General features: G+C 40.8%; 1 protein-coding gene across 2 annotated transcripts in view; it reads left to right on the top strand.

The window, feature by feature from the left end:
• The window catches only part of stau2 (staufen double-stranded RNA binding protein 2), a 307,502-nt gene that overhangs the window by 92,491 nt on the left and 191,381 nt on the right, over nucleotides 1–23,630 (top strand). For both annotated transcript variants that reach the window (XM_042298686.1, XM_042298685.1), the window contains 3 exons: nucleotides 460–672; nucleotides 1,821–1,958; nucleotides 14,840–14,968. In XM_042298686.1, the coding sequence (XP_042154620.1) occupies nucleotides 460–672; nucleotides 1,821–1,958; nucleotides 14,840–14,968 (480 nt within the window). The remainder of the gene's footprint in view (nucleotides 1–459; nucleotides 673–1,820; nucleotides 1,959–14,839; nucleotides 14,969–23,630) is intronic.

Raw genomic sequence — 23,630 nt, forward strand, 5'->3', positions numbered from 1 at the left:
TGCTCTTCCTTACTCTATCTCCCTCCTCTACCCTCCTCTACCTCCCTCCTCCTAGAGAGGGAGAGGGGGAGGGGGTTGGAGAGAGATTTACACATGCTCATAAAAAAAAAGCTCATAAAACATCATATTCTGTCCACATCAAATCCCCAGGTCTCCCTAGTTCATAAAACCTCATATTCTGTCCACATCAAATCCCCAGGTCTCCCTAGTTCATAAAACCTCATATTCTGTCCACATCAAATCCCCAGGTCTCCCTAGTTCATAAAACCTCATATTCTGTCCACATCAAATCCCCAGGTCTCCCTAGTTCATAAAACCTCATATTCTGTCCACATCAAATCCCCAGGTCTCCCTAGCTCATAAAACCTCATATTCTGTCCACATCAAATCCCCAGGTCTCACTAGCTCATAAAGGACCTTGAAATGAAGAGCTTCCTCTCATCTCTCCCACTTCCCCAGGTCTTGAAGGAAAGCGGCCCCCCTCACATGAAGAGCTTCCTGACCCGTGTGTCCGTGGGGGAGTTCTCAGCAGAGGGCGAGGGGAACAGTAAGAAGCTGTCTAAGAAGAGGGCTGCTCTCTCCATTCTCCAGGACCTCAAGAAACTCCCCTTCACCCCGTTAGTGGAGAAACCCAAACTACACTACAAGAAACGCCCCAAGACCATCCTCAAGGTACCAGGATTGGGGCTTGGAAATGGGCTGGGGGTGGAGACGGTGGTTGGGGATGGAGAGGGGGCTGGGGATGGAGACAGGGGCTGGGGATGGAGACAGGGGGCTGGGGGTGGAGACAGGGGCTGGGGATGGAGACAGGGGGCTGGGGGTGGAGACAGGGGCTGGGGGTGGAGACAGGGGCTGGGGATGGAGAGGAGGCTGGGGGTGGAAACAGGGGCTGGGGGTGGAGACAGGGGCTGGGGGTGGAGACAGCGGCTGGGGATGGAGAGGGGGCTGGGGGTGGAAACAGGGGCTGGGGATGGAGAGGGGGCTGGGGGTGGAAACAGGGGCTGGGGATGGAGAGGGGGCTGGGGGTGGAAACAGGGGCTGGGGTGGAGACAGGGGCTGGGGATGGAGACAGCGGCTGGGGGTGGAGACAGCGGCTGGGGATGGAGACAGGGGCTGGGGATGGAGACAGGGGCTGGGGATGGAGACAGCGGCTGGGGGTGGAGACAGGGGCTGGGGGTGGAGACAGGGGCTGGGGATGGAGACAGGGGCTGGGGATGGAGACAGCGGCTGGGGGTGGAGACAGGGGCTGGGGTGGAGAGGGGGCTGGGGAAGGAGAGGGGGCTGGGGAAGGAGAGGGGCTGGGGAGGGAGACAGGGGCTGGGGATAGAGACAGGGGCTGGGAATGGAGACAGGGGCTGGGGATGGAGACAGGGGCTGGGGATGGAGACAGGGGCTGGGGGTGGAGACAGGGGCCGGGGGTGGAGAAGGGGTGGGGGTGGAGACGGTGGTTGGGGATGGAGGGGGTGGGGGTGGAGACGGTGGTTGGGGATGGAGAGGGGGCTGGGGATGGAGACAGAGGCTGGGGGTAGAGACAGGGGCTGGGGATGGAGACAGGTGCCGGGGGTGGAGAGGGGGCTGGGGAAGAGACAGGGGCTGGGGGTGGAGAGGGGGCCGGGGGAAGACAGGGGCTGGGGGTGGAGAGGGCCCGGGGATGGAGACAGGGGCTGGGGGTGGAGACAGGGGCCGGGGGGTGGAGAGGGGGTTGGGGTGGAGACAGGGGCCGGGGGTGGAGAGGGGGCTGGGGGCTCAACCACCAAACAACCATGTAACTTTCTAAATCCAACTATTTAAAGTGCATTTCAACACTCTCTGCCCCTCAGACAGGTCCTGATTATGGCCAGGGGATGAACCCCATCAGTAGACTGGCTCAGATACAACAGGCCAAGAAGGAGAAGGAACCTGAATACCTCTTGCTGTCTGAGAGAGGCATGCCCCGACGCAGGGAGTTCATCATGCAGGTATGGAGGGATGGTAGAGGGAGGGATAGAGATATTTATTTGCGTATCAGATAGAGTGTTTTGCCACTAAGATGGCATAGCAGTCAGATGTCTTTTGTCCTCATCTTGTCGTGTCCCGTATATATATATATATATATATATATATATATATATATATATATATATATATATATATAAATGTAGTCCTCTGTATATACACTGCTATAGCGATTCCATTAACCGTAATATTAGACTGAAATACACTGCTCAAAAAAATAAAGGGAACACTTAAACAACACAATGTAACTCCAAGTCAATCACACTTCTGTGAAATCAAACTGTCCACTTAGGAAGCAACACTGATTGACAATAAATGTCACATGCTGTTGTGCAAATGGAATAGACAACAGGTGGAAGTTATAGGCAATTAGCAAGACACCCCCAATGAAGGAGTGGTTCTGCAGGTGGTGACCACAGACCACTTCTCAGTTCCTATGCTTCCTGGCTGATGTTTTGGTCACTTTTGAATGCTGGCGGTGCTTTCACTCTAGTGGTAGCATGAGACGGAGTCTACAACCCACACAAGTGGCTCAGGTAGTGCAGCTCATCCAGGATGGAACATCAATGCGAGCTGTGGCAAGAAGGTTTGCTGTGTCTGTCAGCGTAGTGTCCAGAGCATGGAGGCGCTACAAGGAGACAGGCCAGTACATCAGGAGACGTGGAGGAGGCCGTAGAAGGGCAACAACCCAGCAGCAGGACCGCTACCTCCTCCTTTGTGCAAGGAGGAGCAGGAGGAGCACTGCCAGAGCCCTGCAAAATGACCTCCAGCAGGCCACAAATGTGCATGTGTCTGCTCAAACGGTCAGAAACAGACTCCATGAGGGTGGTATGAGGCCCCAACGTCCACAGGTGGGGGTTGTGCTTACAGCCCAACACCGTGCAGGACGTTTGGCATTTGCCAGAGAACACCAAGATTGGCAGATTCGCCACTGGCGCCCTGTGCTCTTCACAGATGAAAGCAGGTTCACACTGAGCACATGTGACAGACGTGACAGAGTCTGGAGACGCCGTGGAGAATGTTCTGCTGCCTGCAACATCCTCCAGCATGACCAGTTTGGCGGTGGGTCAGTCATGGTGTGGGGTGGCATTTCTTTGGGGGGCCGCACAGCCCTCCATGTGCTCGCCAGAGGTAGCCTGACTGCCATTAGGTACCGAGATGAGCTCCTCAGACCCCTTGTGAGACCATATGCTGGTGCGGTTGGCCCTGGGTTCCTCCTAATGCAAGACAATGCTAGACCTCATGTGGCTGGAGTGTGTCAGCAGGTCTCGCTCCATCCACCAACGTCACGTTGCACCACAGACTGTCCAGGAGTTGGCGGATGCTTTAGTCCAGGTCTGGGAGGAGATCCCTCAGGAGACCATCCGCCACCTCATCAGGAGCATGCCCAGGCGTTGTAGGGAGGTCATACAGGCACGTGGAGGCCACACACACTACTGAGCCTAATTTTGACTTGTTTTAATGACATTACATCAAAGTTGGATCAGCCTGTAGTGTGGTTTTCCACTTTAATTTTGAGTGTGACTCCAAATCCAAACCTCCATGGGTTGATACATTTGATTTCCATTGATAATTTTTGTGTGATTTTGTTGTCAGCACATTCAACTATGTAAAGAAACAAGTATTTTATAAGAATATTTCATTCATTCAGATCCAGGATGTGTTATTTTAGCGTTCCCTTTATTTTTTTGAGCAGTGTGTATATATACTCGGACAGCCGAGATGCTCTTGAGCCGAAGATGTATTGGCTGGAGATGCTAACCAGCTATAGCTAGCGAGTCAAACGCTCCCTGAAACACTTCGGCGAGCAGCCCTTTCTAATCGACCTGGCCAGGGTATCCTGGAAGGATATTGATCTCATCCCGTCAGTAGAGGATGCCTGGTTATTCTTTAAAAGTGCTTTCCTCACCATCTTAAATAAGCATACCCCATTCAAGAAATGTAGAACCAGGAACAGATATAGCCCTTGGTTCTCCCCAGACCTGACTGCCCTTAACCAACACAAAAACATCCTATCTGCATTAGCATCGAACAGCCCCCGTGATATGCAGCTGTTCAGGGAAGTTAGAAACCATTATACACAGGCAGTTAGAAAAGCTAAGGCTAGCTTTTTCAAGCAGAAATTTGCTTCCTGCAACACAAACTCAAAAATGTTTTGGGACACTGTAAAGTCCATGGAGAATAAGAGCACCTCCTCCCAGCTGCCCACTGCACTGAAGATAGGTAACACTGTCACCACTGAGAATTTCAAAAAAGCATTTTTCTACAGCTGGCCATGCTTTCCACCTGGCTACTCCTACCCCGGTCAACAGCACTGCACCCCCCACTGCAACTCGCCCAAGGGGGTGGAACTCGCCCATTTCTCCTTCTCCCAAATCCAGTCAGCTGATGTTCTGAAAGAGCTGCAAAATCTGGACCCCTACAAATCAGCCGGGTTAGACAATCTGGACCCTTTCTTTCTAAAAATTATCTGCCGAAATTGTTGCCACCCCTATTACTAGCCTGTTCAACCTCTCTTTCGTGTCGTCTGAGATTCCCAAAGATTAGAAAGCAGCTGCGGTCATCCACCTCTTCAAAGGGGAGGACACTCTTGACCCAAACTGCTACAGACCAGATCTATTATACACAGGCAGTTAGAAAAGCTAAGGCTAGCTTTTTCAAGCAGAAATTTGCTTCCTGCTACAGACCTATATATATCCTACCCTGTCTTTCTAAGGTCTTCGAAAGCCAAGTCAACAAACAGATTACCGACCATTTCGAATCTCACCACACCTTCTCTGCTATGCAATCCGGTTTCAGAGCTGGTCATGGGTGCACCTCAGCCACGCTCAAGGTCCTAAACGATATCATAACCGCCATCGATAAGAAACATTACTGTGCAGCCGTATTCATTGATCTGGCCAAGGCTTTCGACTCTGTCTATCACCACATCCTCATCGGCAGACTCGACAGCCTTGGTTTCTCAAATGATTGCCTCGCCTGGTTCACCAACTACTTCTCTGATAGAGTTCAGTGTGTCAAATCGGAGGGTCATTCTGTGGCCTTTTTTTGCCTTTACCTCCCTTCTCACCTCATTTGCTCACATCGTATATAGACTTGTTTATACTGTATTATTGACTGTATGTTTGTTTTACTCCATGTGTAACTCTGTGTCGTTGTATCAGTCGAACTGCTTTGCTTTATCTTGGCCAGGTCACAGTTGTAAATGAGAACTTGTTCTCAACTGGCCTACCTGGTTAAATAAAGGTGAAATAAATATAAAAAGATAAATCTTTAAGCATGGAAATCTAATTAACATTCGAACAATTCGTCTGTCTGGAGAGATTGATATGAGCTGCGTCCGCTGAAAGGTGGCAGCTGTTTGTCAGATCACGTCTTCTTACGGATGTTGAGGCCGAATGGTTTGACCTTCAAACCATTATGACCACTCTGGAAAGCTGGTGGTGGATGAAGGCCCCGTTTCCCAGTAAAAACATAAGGTAGTATATATTGATATAGTTTAGTGCCTAAAATTGATAAATACATAAAGGGATAGATAAGAAATGAACTAATTCTATTCTATTCTGACCACTCTGGAAAGCTGGTGGTGTTTTGTGTCTCTCTCTCTCTCTCTCTCCCCCTCTCTCCCCCTCCCTCTCTCTCCCCCTCCCCCCTCTCTCTCCCCCTCTCTCTCTCCCCTCTCTGTCTCTCTCTCTCCCCCTCTCTCTCCCTCTCCCCCCTCTCTCCCCCTCTCTCTCCCCCTCCCCCTCTCCCCCTCTCTCTCCCTCCCCCCTCTCTCCCCCTCTCTCTCCCCCTCCCCCTCTCTCCCCCTCTCTCTCCCTCTCCCCTCTCTCTCCCTCTCTCTCTCCCCCTCTCTCCCTCTCTCTCCCTCTCTCTCTCCCCCTCTCTCCCCCTCTCTCCCTCTCTCTCCCCCTCTCTCTCCCTCTCTCTCCCCCTCCCCCTCTCTCCCTCTCTCTCCCTCTCCCCTCTCTCTCCCTCTCTCTCTCCCCCTCTCTCCCTCTCTCTCCCCCTCTCTCTCCCCCTCTCTCTCCCCTCTCTCTCTCCCCCTCTCTCTCCCCCTCTCTCTCCCTCTCTCTCTCTCTCTCCCTCTCTCTCCCCCTCCCTCTCTCTCCCCCTCTCTCTCCCTCTCTCTCCCCCTCTCCCCCTCCCTCTCTCTCCCTCTCTCTCTCCCTCTCTCCCGCTCTCCCCCTCCCTCTCTCCCCTCTCTCTCCCCCTCTTGGTGAATTAAGTGTAGAAGCTGTTTAATGTCCGTCAGGTTATCAAACCAGGAATACAGTCTGTTTAATGTCCTCTGCTATTCAACCCCCCCACACACACACAGTTCATTGACCTCACACTATTAAAATGCTGTTTAAAGATCTAAAGTTAACTAGCTTTACCATGGTTCAGTGAACTACAATTTCAGTTTAAGTCGGAAGTTTACATACACTGAGGTTGGAGTCATTAAAACTCATTTTTCAACCACTCCACAAATATCTTGTTAACAAACTATAGTTTTGGCAAGTTGGTTAGGACATCTACTTTGTGCATGACACAAGTCATTTTTCCAACAATTGTTTACAGACAGATTATTTCACTTATAATTCACTGTTTCACAATTCCAGTGGGTCAGAAGTTTACATACACTAAGTTGACTGTGCCTTTAATCAGCTTGGAAAACTCCAGAAAATGATGTCATGGCTTTAGAAGCTTCTGATAGGCTAATTACCATCATTTGAGTCAATTGGAGGTGTACCTGAGGATGTATTTCAAGGCCTACCTTCAAACTCAGTGCCTCTTTGCTTGACATCATGGGAGAATCAAAAGAAATCAGCCAAGACTTCAGAGAAAAAATTGTAGACCTCCACAAGTCTGGTTCATCCTTGGGAGCAATTTCCAAACACCTGAAGATACCACGTTCATCTGTACAAACAATAGTACGCAAGTATAAACACCATGGGACCACGCATCCGTCATACCGCTCAGTAAGGAGACGCGTTCTATCTCCTAGAGATTAATGTGCTTTGGCATGAAAAGTGCAAATCAATCCCAGAACAACAACAAAGGACCTTGTGAAGATGCTGGAGGAAACAGGTACAAAAGTATCTATATCCACAGTAAAAACGAGTCCTATATCGACATAACCTGAAAGGCCGCTCAGCAAGGAAGAAGCTACTGCTCCAAAACCGCCATAAAAATGCCAGACTACGGTTTGCAACTGCACAGGGGACAAAGATCGTACTTTTTGGAGAAATGTCCTCTGGTCGGATGAAACAAAAATAGAACTGTTTGGCCATAATGACCATCGTTATGTTTGGAGGAAAAAGGGGGAGGATTGCAAGCCGAAGAACACCATCCCAACCATGAAGCACGGGGTGGCAGCATCATGTTGTGGGGGTGCTTTGCTGCAGGAGGGACTGGTGCACTTCACAATATAGATGGCATCATGAGGGAGGAAAATTATGTGGATATCTTGAAGCAACATCTCAAGACATCAGTCAGGAAGTTAAAGCTTGGTCGCATATGGGTCTTCCAAATGGACAATGACCCAAAGCATACTTCCAAAGTTGTGGCAAAATGGCTTAAGAACAACAAAGTCAAGGTATTGGAGTGGCCATCACAAAGCCCTGACCTCAATCCTATAGAAGATTTGTGGGCAGAAATGAAAAAGTGTGTGCGAGCAAGGAGGCCTAAAAAAACCTGACTCAGTTCCACCACATCTGTCTGGAGAAATGGGCCAAAATTCACACAACTTATTGTGGGAAGCTTGTGGAAGGCTACCGGACACGTTTGACCCAAGTTAAACAATTTAAAGGCAATGCTACCAAATACTAATTGAGTGTATTTAAACCTCTGACCAACTGGGATTGTGATGAAAGAAATAAAATCTGAAATAAATCATTCTCTCTACTATTATTCTGACATTTCACATTCTTAAAATGAAAGTGGTGTTCCTAACTGACCTAAAACAGGGAATTTTTACTCGGATTATATGTCAGGAATTGTGAAAAACTGAGTTTAAATATTTTTGGCTAAGGTGTGTGTAAACTTCTGACTTCAACTGTAACTCGCTTTCCCTTTGGTTCAGTGATGTTGTGAAACACATCCAAGTCACAGGAAATAAACCTGCTTTATGTCTCAAAAAATCTGTCCGTTGTTCAAGTACTTCATTCAATATGAACAGAAAACAGGCTGAAGTTCCTCCTCTTTCCAGTCTTCCTTCCATCCAACCTTTACTTGATTATGCTTCTTTGATCTCTCCGATTGACTAATCGATCAGATCAATGATTTTATAAAGAGGAGAAGGTTACAGTAGAGTTGTGGGGACTCGAGTAATATGCATCCCAAGTGGTACCCTATTCCCAATGTAGTGCACTACTTTAGAACCGAGCCCACAGAGAGACCCATAGAGCTCTGGTCAAAAGTAGTGCACTACATAGGGAATAGGGTACCATTTGGGATGCATATTACTCTGAATACCACACTGACCCTAATGTAATACTGTAATCACATAACATCACATGGAAATGACAAGATTACATTAAAAATGACAAGGTTGGGTTCTAAAAAGGTTATTCCTGCGTCAATGTCCCGTATAAACTGATGTACTACTAGGACAACGTGCGCTGTGTGACAAAATTATTGTCTATTCATGGAGCCGTTCACTCTGTCCTGACTGGGTTCACTCTGTCCTGACTGAGAGCACTGGGTTCACTCTGTCCTGACTGAGAGCACTAGGTTCACTCTGTCCTGACTGGGTTCACTCTGTCCTGGCTGGGTTCACTCTGTCCTGACTTAGAGCACTGGGTTCACTCTGTCCTGACTGAGAGCACTAGGTTCACTCTGTCCTGACTGGGTTCACTCTGTCCTGACTGAGAGCACTAGGTTCACTCTGTCCTGACTGGGTTCACTCTGTCCTGACTGAGAGCACTAGGTTCACTCTGTCCTGACTGGGTTCACTCTGTCCTGGCTGGGTTCACTCTGTCCTGACTTAGAGCACTGGGTTCACTCTGTCCTGACTGAGAGCACTGGGTTCACTCTGTCCTGACTGAGAGCACTGGGTTCACTCTATCCTGACTGGGTTCACTCTGTCCTGGCTGGGTTCACTCTATCCTGACTGAGAGCACTAGGTTCACTCTGTCCTGACTGGGTTCACTCTGTCCTGGCTGGGTTCACTCTATCCTGACTGAGAGCACTAGGTTCACTCTGTCCTGACTGGGTTCACTCTATCCTGACTTAGAGCACTGGGTTCACTCTGTCCTGACTGAGAGCACTAGGTTCACTCTATCCTGACTGAGAGCACTAGGTTCACTCTATCCTGACTGGGTTCACTCTGTCCTGACTGAGAGCACTAGGTTCACTCTATCCTGACTGGGTTCACTCTGTCCTGACTGAGAGCACTAGGTTCACTCTATCCTGACTGGGTTCACTCTGTCCTGACTGAGAGCACTAGGTTCACTCTATCCTGACTGGGTTCACTCTGTCCTGGCTGAGAGCACCGGGTTTACTCTGTCCTGACTGGGTTCACTCTGTCCTGACTGGGTTCACTCTGTCCTGACTGAGAGCACCTAGTTCACTCTGTCCTGACTGAGAGCACTGGGTTCACTCTGTCCTGACTGGGTTCACTCTGTCCTGACTGAGAGCACTGGGTTCACTCTGTCCTGGCTGGGTTCACTCTGTCCTGACTGAGAGCACTGGGTTCACTCTGTCCTGACTGGGTTCACTCTGTCCTGACTGAGAGCACTGGGTTCACTCTGTCCTGACTGGGTTCACTCTGTCCTGACTGAGAGCACTGGGTTCACTCTGTCCTGACTGGGTTCACTCTGTCCTGACTGGGTTCACTCTGTCTTGACTGAGAGCACTGGGTTCACTCTGTCCTGACTGAGAGCACTGGGTTCACTCTGTCCTGACTGGGTTCACTCTGTCCTGACTGGGTTCACTCTGTCTTGACTGAGAGCACTGGGTTCACTCTGTCCTGACTGGGTTCACTCTGTCCTGACTGGGTTCACTCTGTCCTGACTGAGAGCACTGGGTTCACTCTGTCCTGACTGGGTTCACTCTGTCCTGACTGAGAGCACCGGGTTCACTCTGTCCTGACTGAGAGCACCGGGTTCACTCTGTCCTGGATTGTTAGTCTAGTTAAACCCATCTATTTACCTTGAGTCTGATGGATTGTTAGCGATAGAAATAGTTTTTTTATTTTTTATATCATTGAATTATTGGATCATCAATAAAGTCATTTTATTGGGTGTTTGTTGTCAGGTAATTGTGTGATTTATTTAAAGCTTCCTTCAGAGCTACTTGAAACACTGAAAGCACCCGTTGTAGACTGTTGTTAAGCCTCTTGAGGTAGACAGGCAGTGCACTGAAGGGTTGTGTTCTAAATTACACCCTATTCCCTATTTAGTGCATGAGTTTTGACCAGTGTTCTGGTCAAAAGTAGTGCACTATCTAGGGAATAGGGTGCCATTTTGGACTAAAACCTGACACTTGTTTGTCTGTTACTGCTACTGAGGTTCTGGAATGTTGTTAGTCCTCTGTGTCAGTCTGTTTGCTTAAAGTGACCAAAACAAATTTAGATATTTATCCATCTTGTTGACTATCGAAGTTTTGAAATTAAATGTTGATGTGAACATTTAGATAGTCAACACTACGCAGTTTAATCAAAATGGCCAGTAGTAGTAGTAGTAGTAGTAGCGGCTCCCAACAGAGTTACAATTCTCTGGTTTTCTAGAAATCTGTGGCCTTCTATATCAAGCAGGCAGACAGGCATCGAGACATTCACTTACTGTTCGAATGAGTTTTAAAAATGGGTTAATTGGTGACCTAAGAGACTTTGAGCGTGGTGTGATTGTCTCTGCCAGGCGCGCCGTTTCCAGTACCTCAGAAACACTCGAACTCCTGGGCTTTTAACGCACGGCGGTGTCTAGGGTTTACCGAGAATGGTGTGACAAACAAACAAAAAACACCCCGTCAGCGTCAGTCCTGTGGGAGCAAACAGCTCGTTGATGAGAGACGTCCAAGGAGAACGGCAAGAATGGTGCGAGCTAACAGGCGGGCCACAAACTGAAAAAACCTGTCCCAGACAGCACTAGGGACGTGCTACCTGTCCCAGACAGCACTGGGGACGGGCTACCTGTCCCAGACAGCACTAGGGACGGGCTACCTGTCCCAGACAGCACTGGGGACGGGCTACCTGTCCCAGACAGCACTAGGGACGTGCTACCTGTCCCAGACAGCACTAGGGACGTGCTACCTGTCCCAGACAGCACTGGGGACGGGCTACCTGTCCCAGACAGCACTAGGGACGGGCTACCTGTCCCAGACAGGACTGGGGACGGGCTACCTGTCCCAGACAGCACTAGGGACGTGCTACCTGTCCCAGACAGCACTAGGGACGTGCTACCTGTCCCAGACAGCACTGGGGACGGGCTACCTGTCCCAGACAGCACTAGGGACAGGCTACCTGTCCCAGACAGCACTGGGGACGGGCTACCTGTCCCAGACAGCACTAGGGACGTGCTACCTGTCCCAAACAGCACTAGGGACGTGCTACCTGTCCCAGACAGCACTAGGGACGTGCTACCTGTCCCAGACAGCACTAGGGACGGGCTACCTGTCCCAGACAGCACTAGGGACGTGCTACCTGTCCCGGACAGCACTAGGGACGTGCTACCTGTCCCAGACAGCACTAGGGACGTGCTACCTGTCCCAGACAGCACTAGGGACGGGCTACCTGTCCCGGACAGCACTTGGGACGTGCTACCTGTCCCGGACAGCACTAGGGACGTGCTACCTGTCCCAGACAGCACTAGGGACGTGCTACCTGTCCCAGACAGCACTAGGGACGTGGTAGATATACTCTTAATGATCGGCTATGAAATGCCAACTGACATTTACTCCTGAGGTGCTGACCTGCTGCACCCTCGACAACTACTGTGATTATTATTATTTGACCATGCTGGTCATTTATGAACATTTGAACATCTTGGCCATGTTCTGTTATAATCTCCACCCGGCACAGCCAGAAGAGGACTGGCCACCCCACATAGCCTGGTTCCTCTCTAGGTTTCTTCCTAGGTTTTGGCCTTTCTAGGGAGTTTTTCCTAGCCACCGTGCTTCTACACCTGCATTGCTTGCTGTTTGGGGTTTTAGGCTGGATTTCTGTACAGCACTTTGAGATATCAGCTGATGTACGAAGGGCTATATAAATGGATTTGATTTGATCTTGTCACTGATTGGCTATTTCAGTAGATGACTACACCAGGTTCCACTCCTATCAGCTAAAAACAAGAACAAGAGGCTCCAGTGGACACGCAATCACCAACACTGGAAGAACAATGCCTGGTCCGATGAATCCCGGTTCCTGTTGCGTCGCACTGATGGCAGAATCAGGATCTGGAAGAACAATGCCTGGTCCGACGAATCCCGGTTCCTGTTGCTTCGTACTGATGGCAGAATCAGGATCTGGACGAATCCCGGTTCCTGTTGCTTCGTACTGATGGCAGAATCAGGATCTGGAAGAACACTGCCTGGTCCGATGAATCCCGGTTCCTGTTGCGTCGTACTGATGGCAGAATCAGGATCTGGACGAATCCCGGTTCCTGTTGCGTCGTACTGATAGCAGAATCAGGATCTGGACGAATCCCGGTTCCTGTTGCGTCGTACTGATGGCAGAATTAGGATCTGGACGAACACTAAAGCGGCATGAGTTCATGACCCCATCCTGCCTGGTGTCAACGGTACAGGCTGGTGGTGTAATGGTGTGAAGAATGTTTTCCTGGCACACATTAGGTCCCTTGTTACCAATTGAGCAATATGTCCACACCCTGAAGAATTTGGGCTGTTCTGGAGGCAAAGGGGGGGTTTGACCCGGTACTAGATGGGTGTACCTAATAAAGTTGGTATGTTGGAAATGTAGTCCTTTGTAATATATAATAGGAAATGTAGTCCTCTGTAGTATATAATAGGAAATGTAGTCCTCTGTAGTATATAATAGGAAATGTAGTCCTCTGTATATACACTGCTCAAAAAAATAAAGGGAACACTTAAACAACACAATGTAACTCCAAGTCAATCACACTTCTGTGAAATCAAACTGTCCACTTAGGAAGCAACACTGATTGACAATAAATTCCACATGCTGTTGTGCAAATGGAATAGACAACAGGTGGAAATTATAGGCAATTAGCAAGACACCCCCAATAAAGGAGTGGTTCTGCAGGTGGTGACCACAGACCACTTCTCAGTTCCTATGCTTCCTGGCTGATGTTTTGGTCACTTTTGAATGCTGGCGGTGCTTTCACTCTAGTGGTAGCATGAGACTGAGTCTACAACCCACACAAGTGGCTCAGGTAGTGCAGCTCATCCAGGATGGCACATCAATGCGAGCTGTGGCAAGAAGGTTTGCTGTGTCTGTCAGACTGTGGCAAGAAGGTTTGCTGTGTCTGTCAGCGTAGTGAGGGTGGTATGAGGGCCCGACGTCCACAGGTGGGGGTTGTGCTTACAGCCCAACACCGTGCAGGGCGTTTGGCATTTGCCAGAGAACACCAAGATTGGCAAATTCGCCACTGGCGCCCTGCCCTGTGCTCTTCACAGATGAAAGCAGGTTCACACTGAGCACATGTGACAGACGTGAGAGTCTGGAGACGCCGTGGAGAAAGTTCTGCTGTCTGCAACATCCTCCAGCATGACCGGTTTGGCGGTGGGTCAGTCATGGTGTGGGGTGGGGTGGAATTTCTTTGGGGTCCGCACAGCCCTCCATGTGCTCGCCAGAGGTAGCCTGACTGCCATTAGGTACCGAGATGAGCTCCTCAGACCCCTTGTGAGACCATATGCTGGTGCGGTTGGCCCTGGGTTCCTCCTAATGAAAGACAATGCTAGACCTCGTGTGGCTGGAGTGTGTCAGTAGTTCCTGCAAGAGGAAGGCATTGATGCTATGGACTGACCCTTCCGTTCCCCAGACCTGAATCCAATTGAACACATCTGGGACATCATGTCTCGCTCCATCCACCAACGCCACGTTGCACCACAGACTGTCCAGGAGTTGGTCCAGGTCTGGGAGGAGATCCCTCAGGAGACCATCCGCCACCTCATCAGGAGCATGCCCAGGCGTTGTAGGGAGGTCATACAGGCACGTGGAGGCCACACACACTACTGAGCCTCATTTTGACTTGTTTTAAGGACATTACATCAAAGTTGGATCAGCCTGTAGTGTGGTTTTCCACTTTAATTTTGAGTGTGACTCCAAATCCAGACCTCCATGGGTTGATACATTTGATTTCCATTGATAATTTTTGTGTGATTTTGTTGTCAGCACATTCAACTATGTAAAGAAAAAAGTATTTAATAAGAATATTTCATTCATTCAGATCCAGGATGTGTTATTTTGAGTGTTCCCTTTATTTTTTTGAGCAGTGTATAATAGGAAATGTAGTTCTCTGTAGTATATAATAGGAAATGTAGTCCTCTGTAGTATATAATATGAAATGTAGTCCTCTGTAATATATAATAGGAAATGTAGTTCTCTGTGGTATATAATAGGAAATGTAGTTCTCTGTAGTATATAATAGGAAATGTAGTTCTCTGTAGTATATAATAGATAGGAAATGTAGTTCTCTGTAGTATATTGTAGGAAATGTAGTTCTCTGTAGTATATAATAGGAAATGTAGTTCTCTGTAATATATAATATGAAATGTAGTTCTCTGTAGTATATTATAGGAAATGTAGTTCTCTGTAGTATATAATAGGAAATGTAGTTCTCTGTAGTATACAATAGGAAATGTAGTTCTCTGTAGTATACAGTAGGAGAACACACAACGTCTCATGAAGGTACTGCTGTCTGTCTGTGTGTTGTCTGTGCAGGTGAAGGTGTGTGGCGAGGTAGCCACGGGAACAGGGCCAAATAAGAAGGTGGCGAAGCGGAATGCTGCCGAGGCCATGCTACTGCAGCTGGGATACAAGGCCTCCACCTGCCCACAGAGCCCTACTGAGGTTATGACGCATTATCACTCCTCTATATCATCTATCACTCCTCTATATCATCTATCACTCCTCTATATCATCTATCACTCCTCTATATCATCTATCAGACCTCTAACATCTATCACACCTCTATATCATCTATCACTCCTCTATATCATCTATCACACCTCTATCATTCCTCTATATCATCTATCACTCCTCTATATCATCTATCACTCCTCTATATCATCTATCAGACCTCTAACATCTATCACACCTCTATATCATCTATCACTCCTCTATATCATCTATCACACCTCTATCAATCCTCTATATCATCTATCACTCCTCTATATCATCTATCACACCTCTATATCATCTATCACTCCTCTATATCATCTCTCACACCTCTATCACTCCTCTATATCATCTATCACTCCTCTATATCATCTATCACACCTCTATCACTCCTCTATATCATCTATCACTCCTCTATATCATCTATCACACCTCTATATCATCTATCACACCTCTATATCATCTATCACTCCTCTATATCATCTATCACTCCTCTATATCATCTATCACACCTCTATATCATCTATCACACCTCTATATCATCTATCACTCCTCTATATCATCTATCACTCCTCTATATCATCTATCACTCCTCTATATCATCTATCACACCTCTATATCATCTATCACTCCTCTATATCATCTATCACACCTCTAACATCTATCACACCCCTATATCATCTATCACACCGCTAACATCTATAAAATCTAAAACACATCTATAATATCTATAATATATAACATCTATAATATCGAAAACATATCTATAATATATATAACATCTATAACACATAACATCTATAACATCATCTATAACATATATAACATCTATAACACATCTAAGACACCTATAACACATCTATAACATCTAACATCTATAACACATCTATAACATCTATAACACATCTATAACATCTAACATCTATAACACATCTATAACACATATAAAATATATAATACATCTAACATCTAACACATCTAATATCTAACAATTTATAACATCTATAATACATCTATAACATCTATAATACATGTATAACATCTATAATACATCTATAACATCTATAATACATCTATAACATCTAACATCTATAACACATCTGTAACATCTATAATACATCTATAACATCTATAATACATCTATAACATCTATAACATCTATAATACATCTATAACATCTATAACATCTATAATATCTATAATACATCTATAACATCTATAATACATCTATAACATCTATAATACATCTATAACATCTATAACATCTATAATACATCTATAACATCTATAACATCTATAATACATCTATAACATCTATAATACATCTATAACATCTATAATACATCTATAACACATCTATAACATCTAACATCTATAACAACACATTTATAACATCTATCGCATCTAACATATATAACACATCTAACATCTATAACACATCTAACATCTATAACACATCTAACATCTAACATCTATAACACATCTATAACATCTAACATCTATAACACATCTATAACATCTAACATCTATAACACATCTAACATCTATAACACATCTAACATCTATAACACATCTAACATCTATAACAAATCTAACACCTATAACACATCTAACATCTATAGCACATCTATAACATCTAACATCTATAACATCTATAACACATCTAACATCTATAACACATCTATAACATTTATAACATCTAACATCTGTAACATTTATAACATCTAACATCTATAACACATCTATAACATCTATAACACATCTAACATCTATAACACATCTTTATCGTCTATAACATCTATAACATCTAACACCTATAACACATCTATAACATTTATAACATCTAACATCTATAACACATCTTTATCATCTATAACATCTATAACACATCTAACATCTATAACATTTATAACATCTAACATCTATAACACATCTATAACATCTATAACACATCTTTATCATCTATAACATCTATAGCACATCTATACCATCTATAACGTCTCTACCACATCTATAACATCTAACATCCATTACAACACATTTCTAACATCTATAACATCCATACCACATCTATAACATCTAACACATATAACACATCTAACATCTATAACACATCTTTATCATCTATAACATCTATAACACATCTTTCATCTATAACATCTATAACACATCTATAACATCTAACATCTATACCATCTAACATATATAACACATCTATCACATCTAAGATCTATAACATCTAACACCTATAACACATCTATCACATCTAACATCTATAGCACATCTATAACATCTAACATCTATAACACATCTATATCATCTATAACATCTAACACATCTATAACATCTAACATCTATAACAACACATTTATAACAACCATCACATCTAACATCTATAACACATCTAACACCTATAACACATCTAACATCTATAGCACATCTATAACATCTAACATCTATAACACATCTTTATCATCTATAACATCTATACCACATCTCTAACATCTATAACAACACATTTATAACATCTATAACATCTAACATCAATACCACATCTATAACATCTAACATCTATAACACATCTATAACATCTATAACATCTATACCACATCTATAACATCTAACATCTATAACAACACATTTATAACATCTATAACATACATACCACATCTATAACATCTAACACCTATAACACATCTAACATCTATAACACATCTTTATCATCTATAACATCTATAACACATCTATCATCTATAACATCTAACATCTATACCATCTAACATATATAACACGTCTATCACATCTAACACCTATAACACATCTATCACATCTAACATATATAACACATCTATAACATCTAACATCTATAACACATCTATAACATCTATAACACATCTATAACATCTAACATCTACAACAACACATGTATAACATCTATCACATCTAACATCTATAACATATATCATCTATAACACATCTAAAACCTATAACACATCTAAAACCTATAACACATCTAACATCTATAACACATCTATAACATCTAACATCTATAACACATCTTTCTCATCTATAACATCTATAACAACACATTTATAACAACCATCACATCTAACATCTATAACACATCTATAACATCTAATATCTATAACACATCTAACATCTATAACACATCTATAACATCTAACATCCATAACACAGCTAACATCTATAACACATCTATAACAGCTAACATCTATTACATCTATAACACATCTATAACAGCTAACATCTATTACATCTATAACACATCTATATTATCTTTCACATCTATAACATATAACATCCATACCACATCTATAACATCTAACATCTATAACACATCTATAACATCTAACATCTATAACACATCTATAACATCCAACATCTATAACAACACATTTATAACATCTATAACATCTAACATATATAACACATCTATAACATCTAACATCTATCACATCTAACATCTATAACACATCTATAACATCTAACATCTATAACGCATCTATAACATCTAACATCTATAACACATCTATAACATCTATAACATCTAACATCTATAACACATCTATAACATCTATAACATCTATAACACATCTATAACATCTATAACATCTAACATCTATAACACATCTATAACATCTAACATCTATAACACATCTATAACATCTAACATCTATAACACATCTATAACATCTATAATACATCTATAACATCTAACATCTATAGCACATCTATAACATCTATAATACATCTATAACATCTAACATCTATAACAACACATGTATAACATCTAACATCTATAACACATCTAACATCTATAACACATCTAACATCTAACATCTATAACACATCTATAACATCTAACATCTATAACACATCTATAACATCTAACATCTATAACACATCTAACATCTATAACACATCTAACATCTATAACAAATCTAACACCTATAACACATCTAACATCTATAGCACATCTATAACATCTAACATCTATAACATCTATAACACATCTAACATCTATAACACATCTATAACATTTATAACATCTAACATCTGTAACATTTATAACATCTAACATCTATAACACATCTATAACATCTATAACACATCTAACATCTATAACACATCTTTATCGTCTATAACATCTATAACATCTAACACCTATAACATTTATAACATCTAACATCTATAACACATCTTTATCATCTATAACATCTATAACACATCTAACATCTATAACATTTATAACATCTAACATCTATAACACATCTATAACATCTATAACACATCTTTATCATCTATAACATCTATAGCACATCTATACCATCTATAACGTCTCTACCACATCTATAACATCTAACATCCATTACAACACATTTCTAACATCTATAACATCCATACCACATCTATAACATCTAACACATATAACACATCTAACATCTATAACACATCTTTATCATCTATAACATCTATAACACATCTTTCATCTATAACATCTATAACACATCTATAACATCTAACATCTATACCATCTAACATATATAACACATCTATCACATCTAAGATCTATAACATCTAACACCTATAACACATCTATCACATCTAACATCTATAGCACATCTATAACATCTAACATCTATAACACATCTATATCATCTATAACATCTAACACATCTATAACATCTAACATCTATAACAACACATTTATAACAACCATCACATCTAACATCTATAACACATCTAACACCTATAACACATCTAACATCTATAGCACATCTATAACATCTAACATCTATAACACATCTTTATCATCTATAACATCTATACCACATCTCTAACATCTATAACAACACATTTATAACATCTATAACATCTAACATCAATACCACATCTATAACATCTAACATCTATAACACATCTATAACATCTATAACATCTATACCACATCTATAACATCTAACATCTATAACAACACATTTATAACATCTATAACATACATACCACATCTATAACATCTAACACCTATAACACATCTAACATCTATAACACATCTTTATCATCTATAACATCTATAACACATCTATCATCTATAACATCTAACATCTATACCATCTAACATATATAACACGTCTATCACATCTAACACCTATAACACATCTATCACATCTAACATATATAACACATCTATAACATCTAACATCTATAACACATCTATAACATCTATAACACATCTATAACATCTAACATCTACAACAACACATGTATAACATCTATCACATCTAACATCTATAACATATATCATCTATAACACATCTAAAACCTATAACACATCTAAAACCTATAACACATCTAACATCTATAACACATCTATAACATCTAACATCTATAACACATCTTTCTCATCTATAACATCTATAACAACACATTTATAACAACCATCACATCTAACATCTATAACACATCTATAACATCTAATATCTATAACACATCTAACATCTATAACACATCTATAACATCTAACATCCATAACACAGCTAACATCTATAACACATCTATAACAGCTAACATCTATTACATCTATAACACATCTATAACAGCTAACATCTATTACATCTATAACACATCTATATTATCTTTCACATCTATAACATATAACATCCATACCACATCTATAACATCTAACATCTATAACACATCTATAACATCTAACATCTATAACACATCTATAACATCCAACATCTATAACAACACATTTATAACATCTATAACATCTAACATCTATCACATCTAACATCTATAACACATCTATAACATCTAACATCTATAACGCATCTATAACATCTAACATCTATAACACATCTATAACATCTATAACATCTAACATCTATAACACATCTATAACATCTATAACATCTATAACACATCTATAACATCTATAACATCTAACATCAAAAACAAATCTATAACATCTATAACATCTAACATCTATAACACATCTATAACATCTAACATCTATAACATCTAACATCTATAACACATCTATAACATCTATAATACATCTATAACATCTAACATCTATAACACATCTATAACATCTATAATACATCTATAACATCTAACATCTATAACAACACATTTATAACATCTGACATCTATAACACATCTATAACATCTATCATCTATAACATCTATAACACATCTAACATCTATACCACATCTATAACATCTATCACATCTGACATCTATAACACATCTATAACATCTATCATCTATAACATCTATAACACATCTAACATCTATAACACATCTATAACATTTATAACATCCATAACATCTATAACATCCATAACATATCTAACATATATAACACATCTAAAACATTTATAACATCTAACATCTATAATGCATATCTAACATATAATATCTATAACACATCTAATATCTATAACACATATATCATATATAACACATCTATAACATTTATAACAAATCTAACATATATTACATCTATAACATCTATAACATATATAACACATCTAAAACATTTATAACATCTATAACATATCTAACATCTATAACATCTAACATCTAACACATAACATATAACATCTATAATATCTATAACACATCTAATATCTATAACACATCTAATATCTATAACACATCGAACATCTGTCACACATCTAACATCGATAACACATCCAGCATCTATAACACATCTAACATCTATAAAATCTAAGATCTATAACATTTAACATCTATTACATCTATAACACATCTATACCATCTAACATCTATAATACATCTGTAATATCTATAACATCTAACATCCATAACATCTATAACATCCATAACACATCTATTACACATCTATAACATCTAACCTCTGTAACATCTATAACACATCTATAATATATCAATAACATATTTAACATCTATAATATCTAACATCTATAACACATCTATAATATCTATAACATCTATAACACATCTATGACACATCTATAACATCTATAACTCATCTATAATATATCAATAACATATTTAACATCTATAATATCTAACATCTATAACACATCTATAATATCTATAACATCTATAACACATCTATGACACATCTATAACATCTATAACTCATCTATAACACATCTATAATATATCAATAACATATTTAACATCTATAATATCTAACATCTATAACACATCTATAATATCTATAACATCTATAACACATCTATAATATCTATAACATCTATAATATCTATAACATCTATAACACTTCTATAATATATCTATAATATCTATAACATCTATAATATATCTATAACATCTATAACATCTATAATATCTATAACATCTATAGTATATATAACACATATATAACGTCTATAATATATCTATAATATCTATAACATCTATAATATCTATACCACATCTATAACATCTAACATCTATAACAACACATTTATAACATCTATAACATACATACCACATCTATAACATCTAACACCTATAACACATCTAACATCTATAACACATCTTTATCATCTATAACATCTATAACACATCTATCATCTATAACATCTAACATCTATACCATCTAACATATATAACACGTCTATCACATCTAACACCTATAACACATCTATCACATCTAACATATATAACACATCTATAACATCTAACATCTATAACACATCTATAACATCTATAACACATCTATAACATCTAACATCTACAACAACACATGTATAACATCTATCACATCTAACATCTATAACATATATCATCTATAACACATCTAAAACCTATAACACATCTAAAACCTATAACACATCTAACATCTATAACACATCTATAACATCTAACATCTATAACACATCTTTCTCATCTATAACATCTATAACAACACATTTATAACAACCATCACATCTAACATCTATAACACATCTATAACATCTAATATCTATAACACATCTAACATCTATAACACATCTATAACATCTAACATCCATAACACAGCTAACATCTATAACACATCTATAACAGCTAACATCTATTACATCTATAACACATCTATAACAGCTAACATCTATTACATCTATAACACATCTATATTATCTTTCACATCTATAACATATAACATCCATACCACATCTATAACATCTAACATCTATAACACATCTATAACATCTAACATCTATAACACATCTATAACATCCAACATCTATAACAACACATTTATAACATCTATAACATCTAACATATATAACACATCTATAACATCTAACATCTATCACATCTAACATCTATAACACATCTATAACATCTAGCATCTATAACACATCTATAACATCTATAACATCTAACATCTATAACACATCTATAACATCTATAACACATCTATAACATCTATAACATCTAACATCAAAAACAAATCTATAACATCTATAACATCTAACATCTATAACACATCTATAACATCTATAACATCTAACATCTATAACACATCTATAACATCTAACATCTATAACACATCTATAACATCTAACATCTATAACACATCTATAACATCTATAATACATCTATA

The sequence above is a fragment of the Oncorhynchus tshawytscha genome, linkage group LG16 (genome assembly GCF_018296145.1).
Source record: "Oncorhynchus tshawytscha isolate Ot180627B linkage group LG16, Otsh_v2.0, whole genome shotgun sequence".
In the NCBI taxonomy this organism is placed as follows: Eukaryota; Metazoa; Chordata; class Actinopteri; order Salmoniformes; family Salmonidae; genus Oncorhynchus; species Oncorhynchus tshawytscha.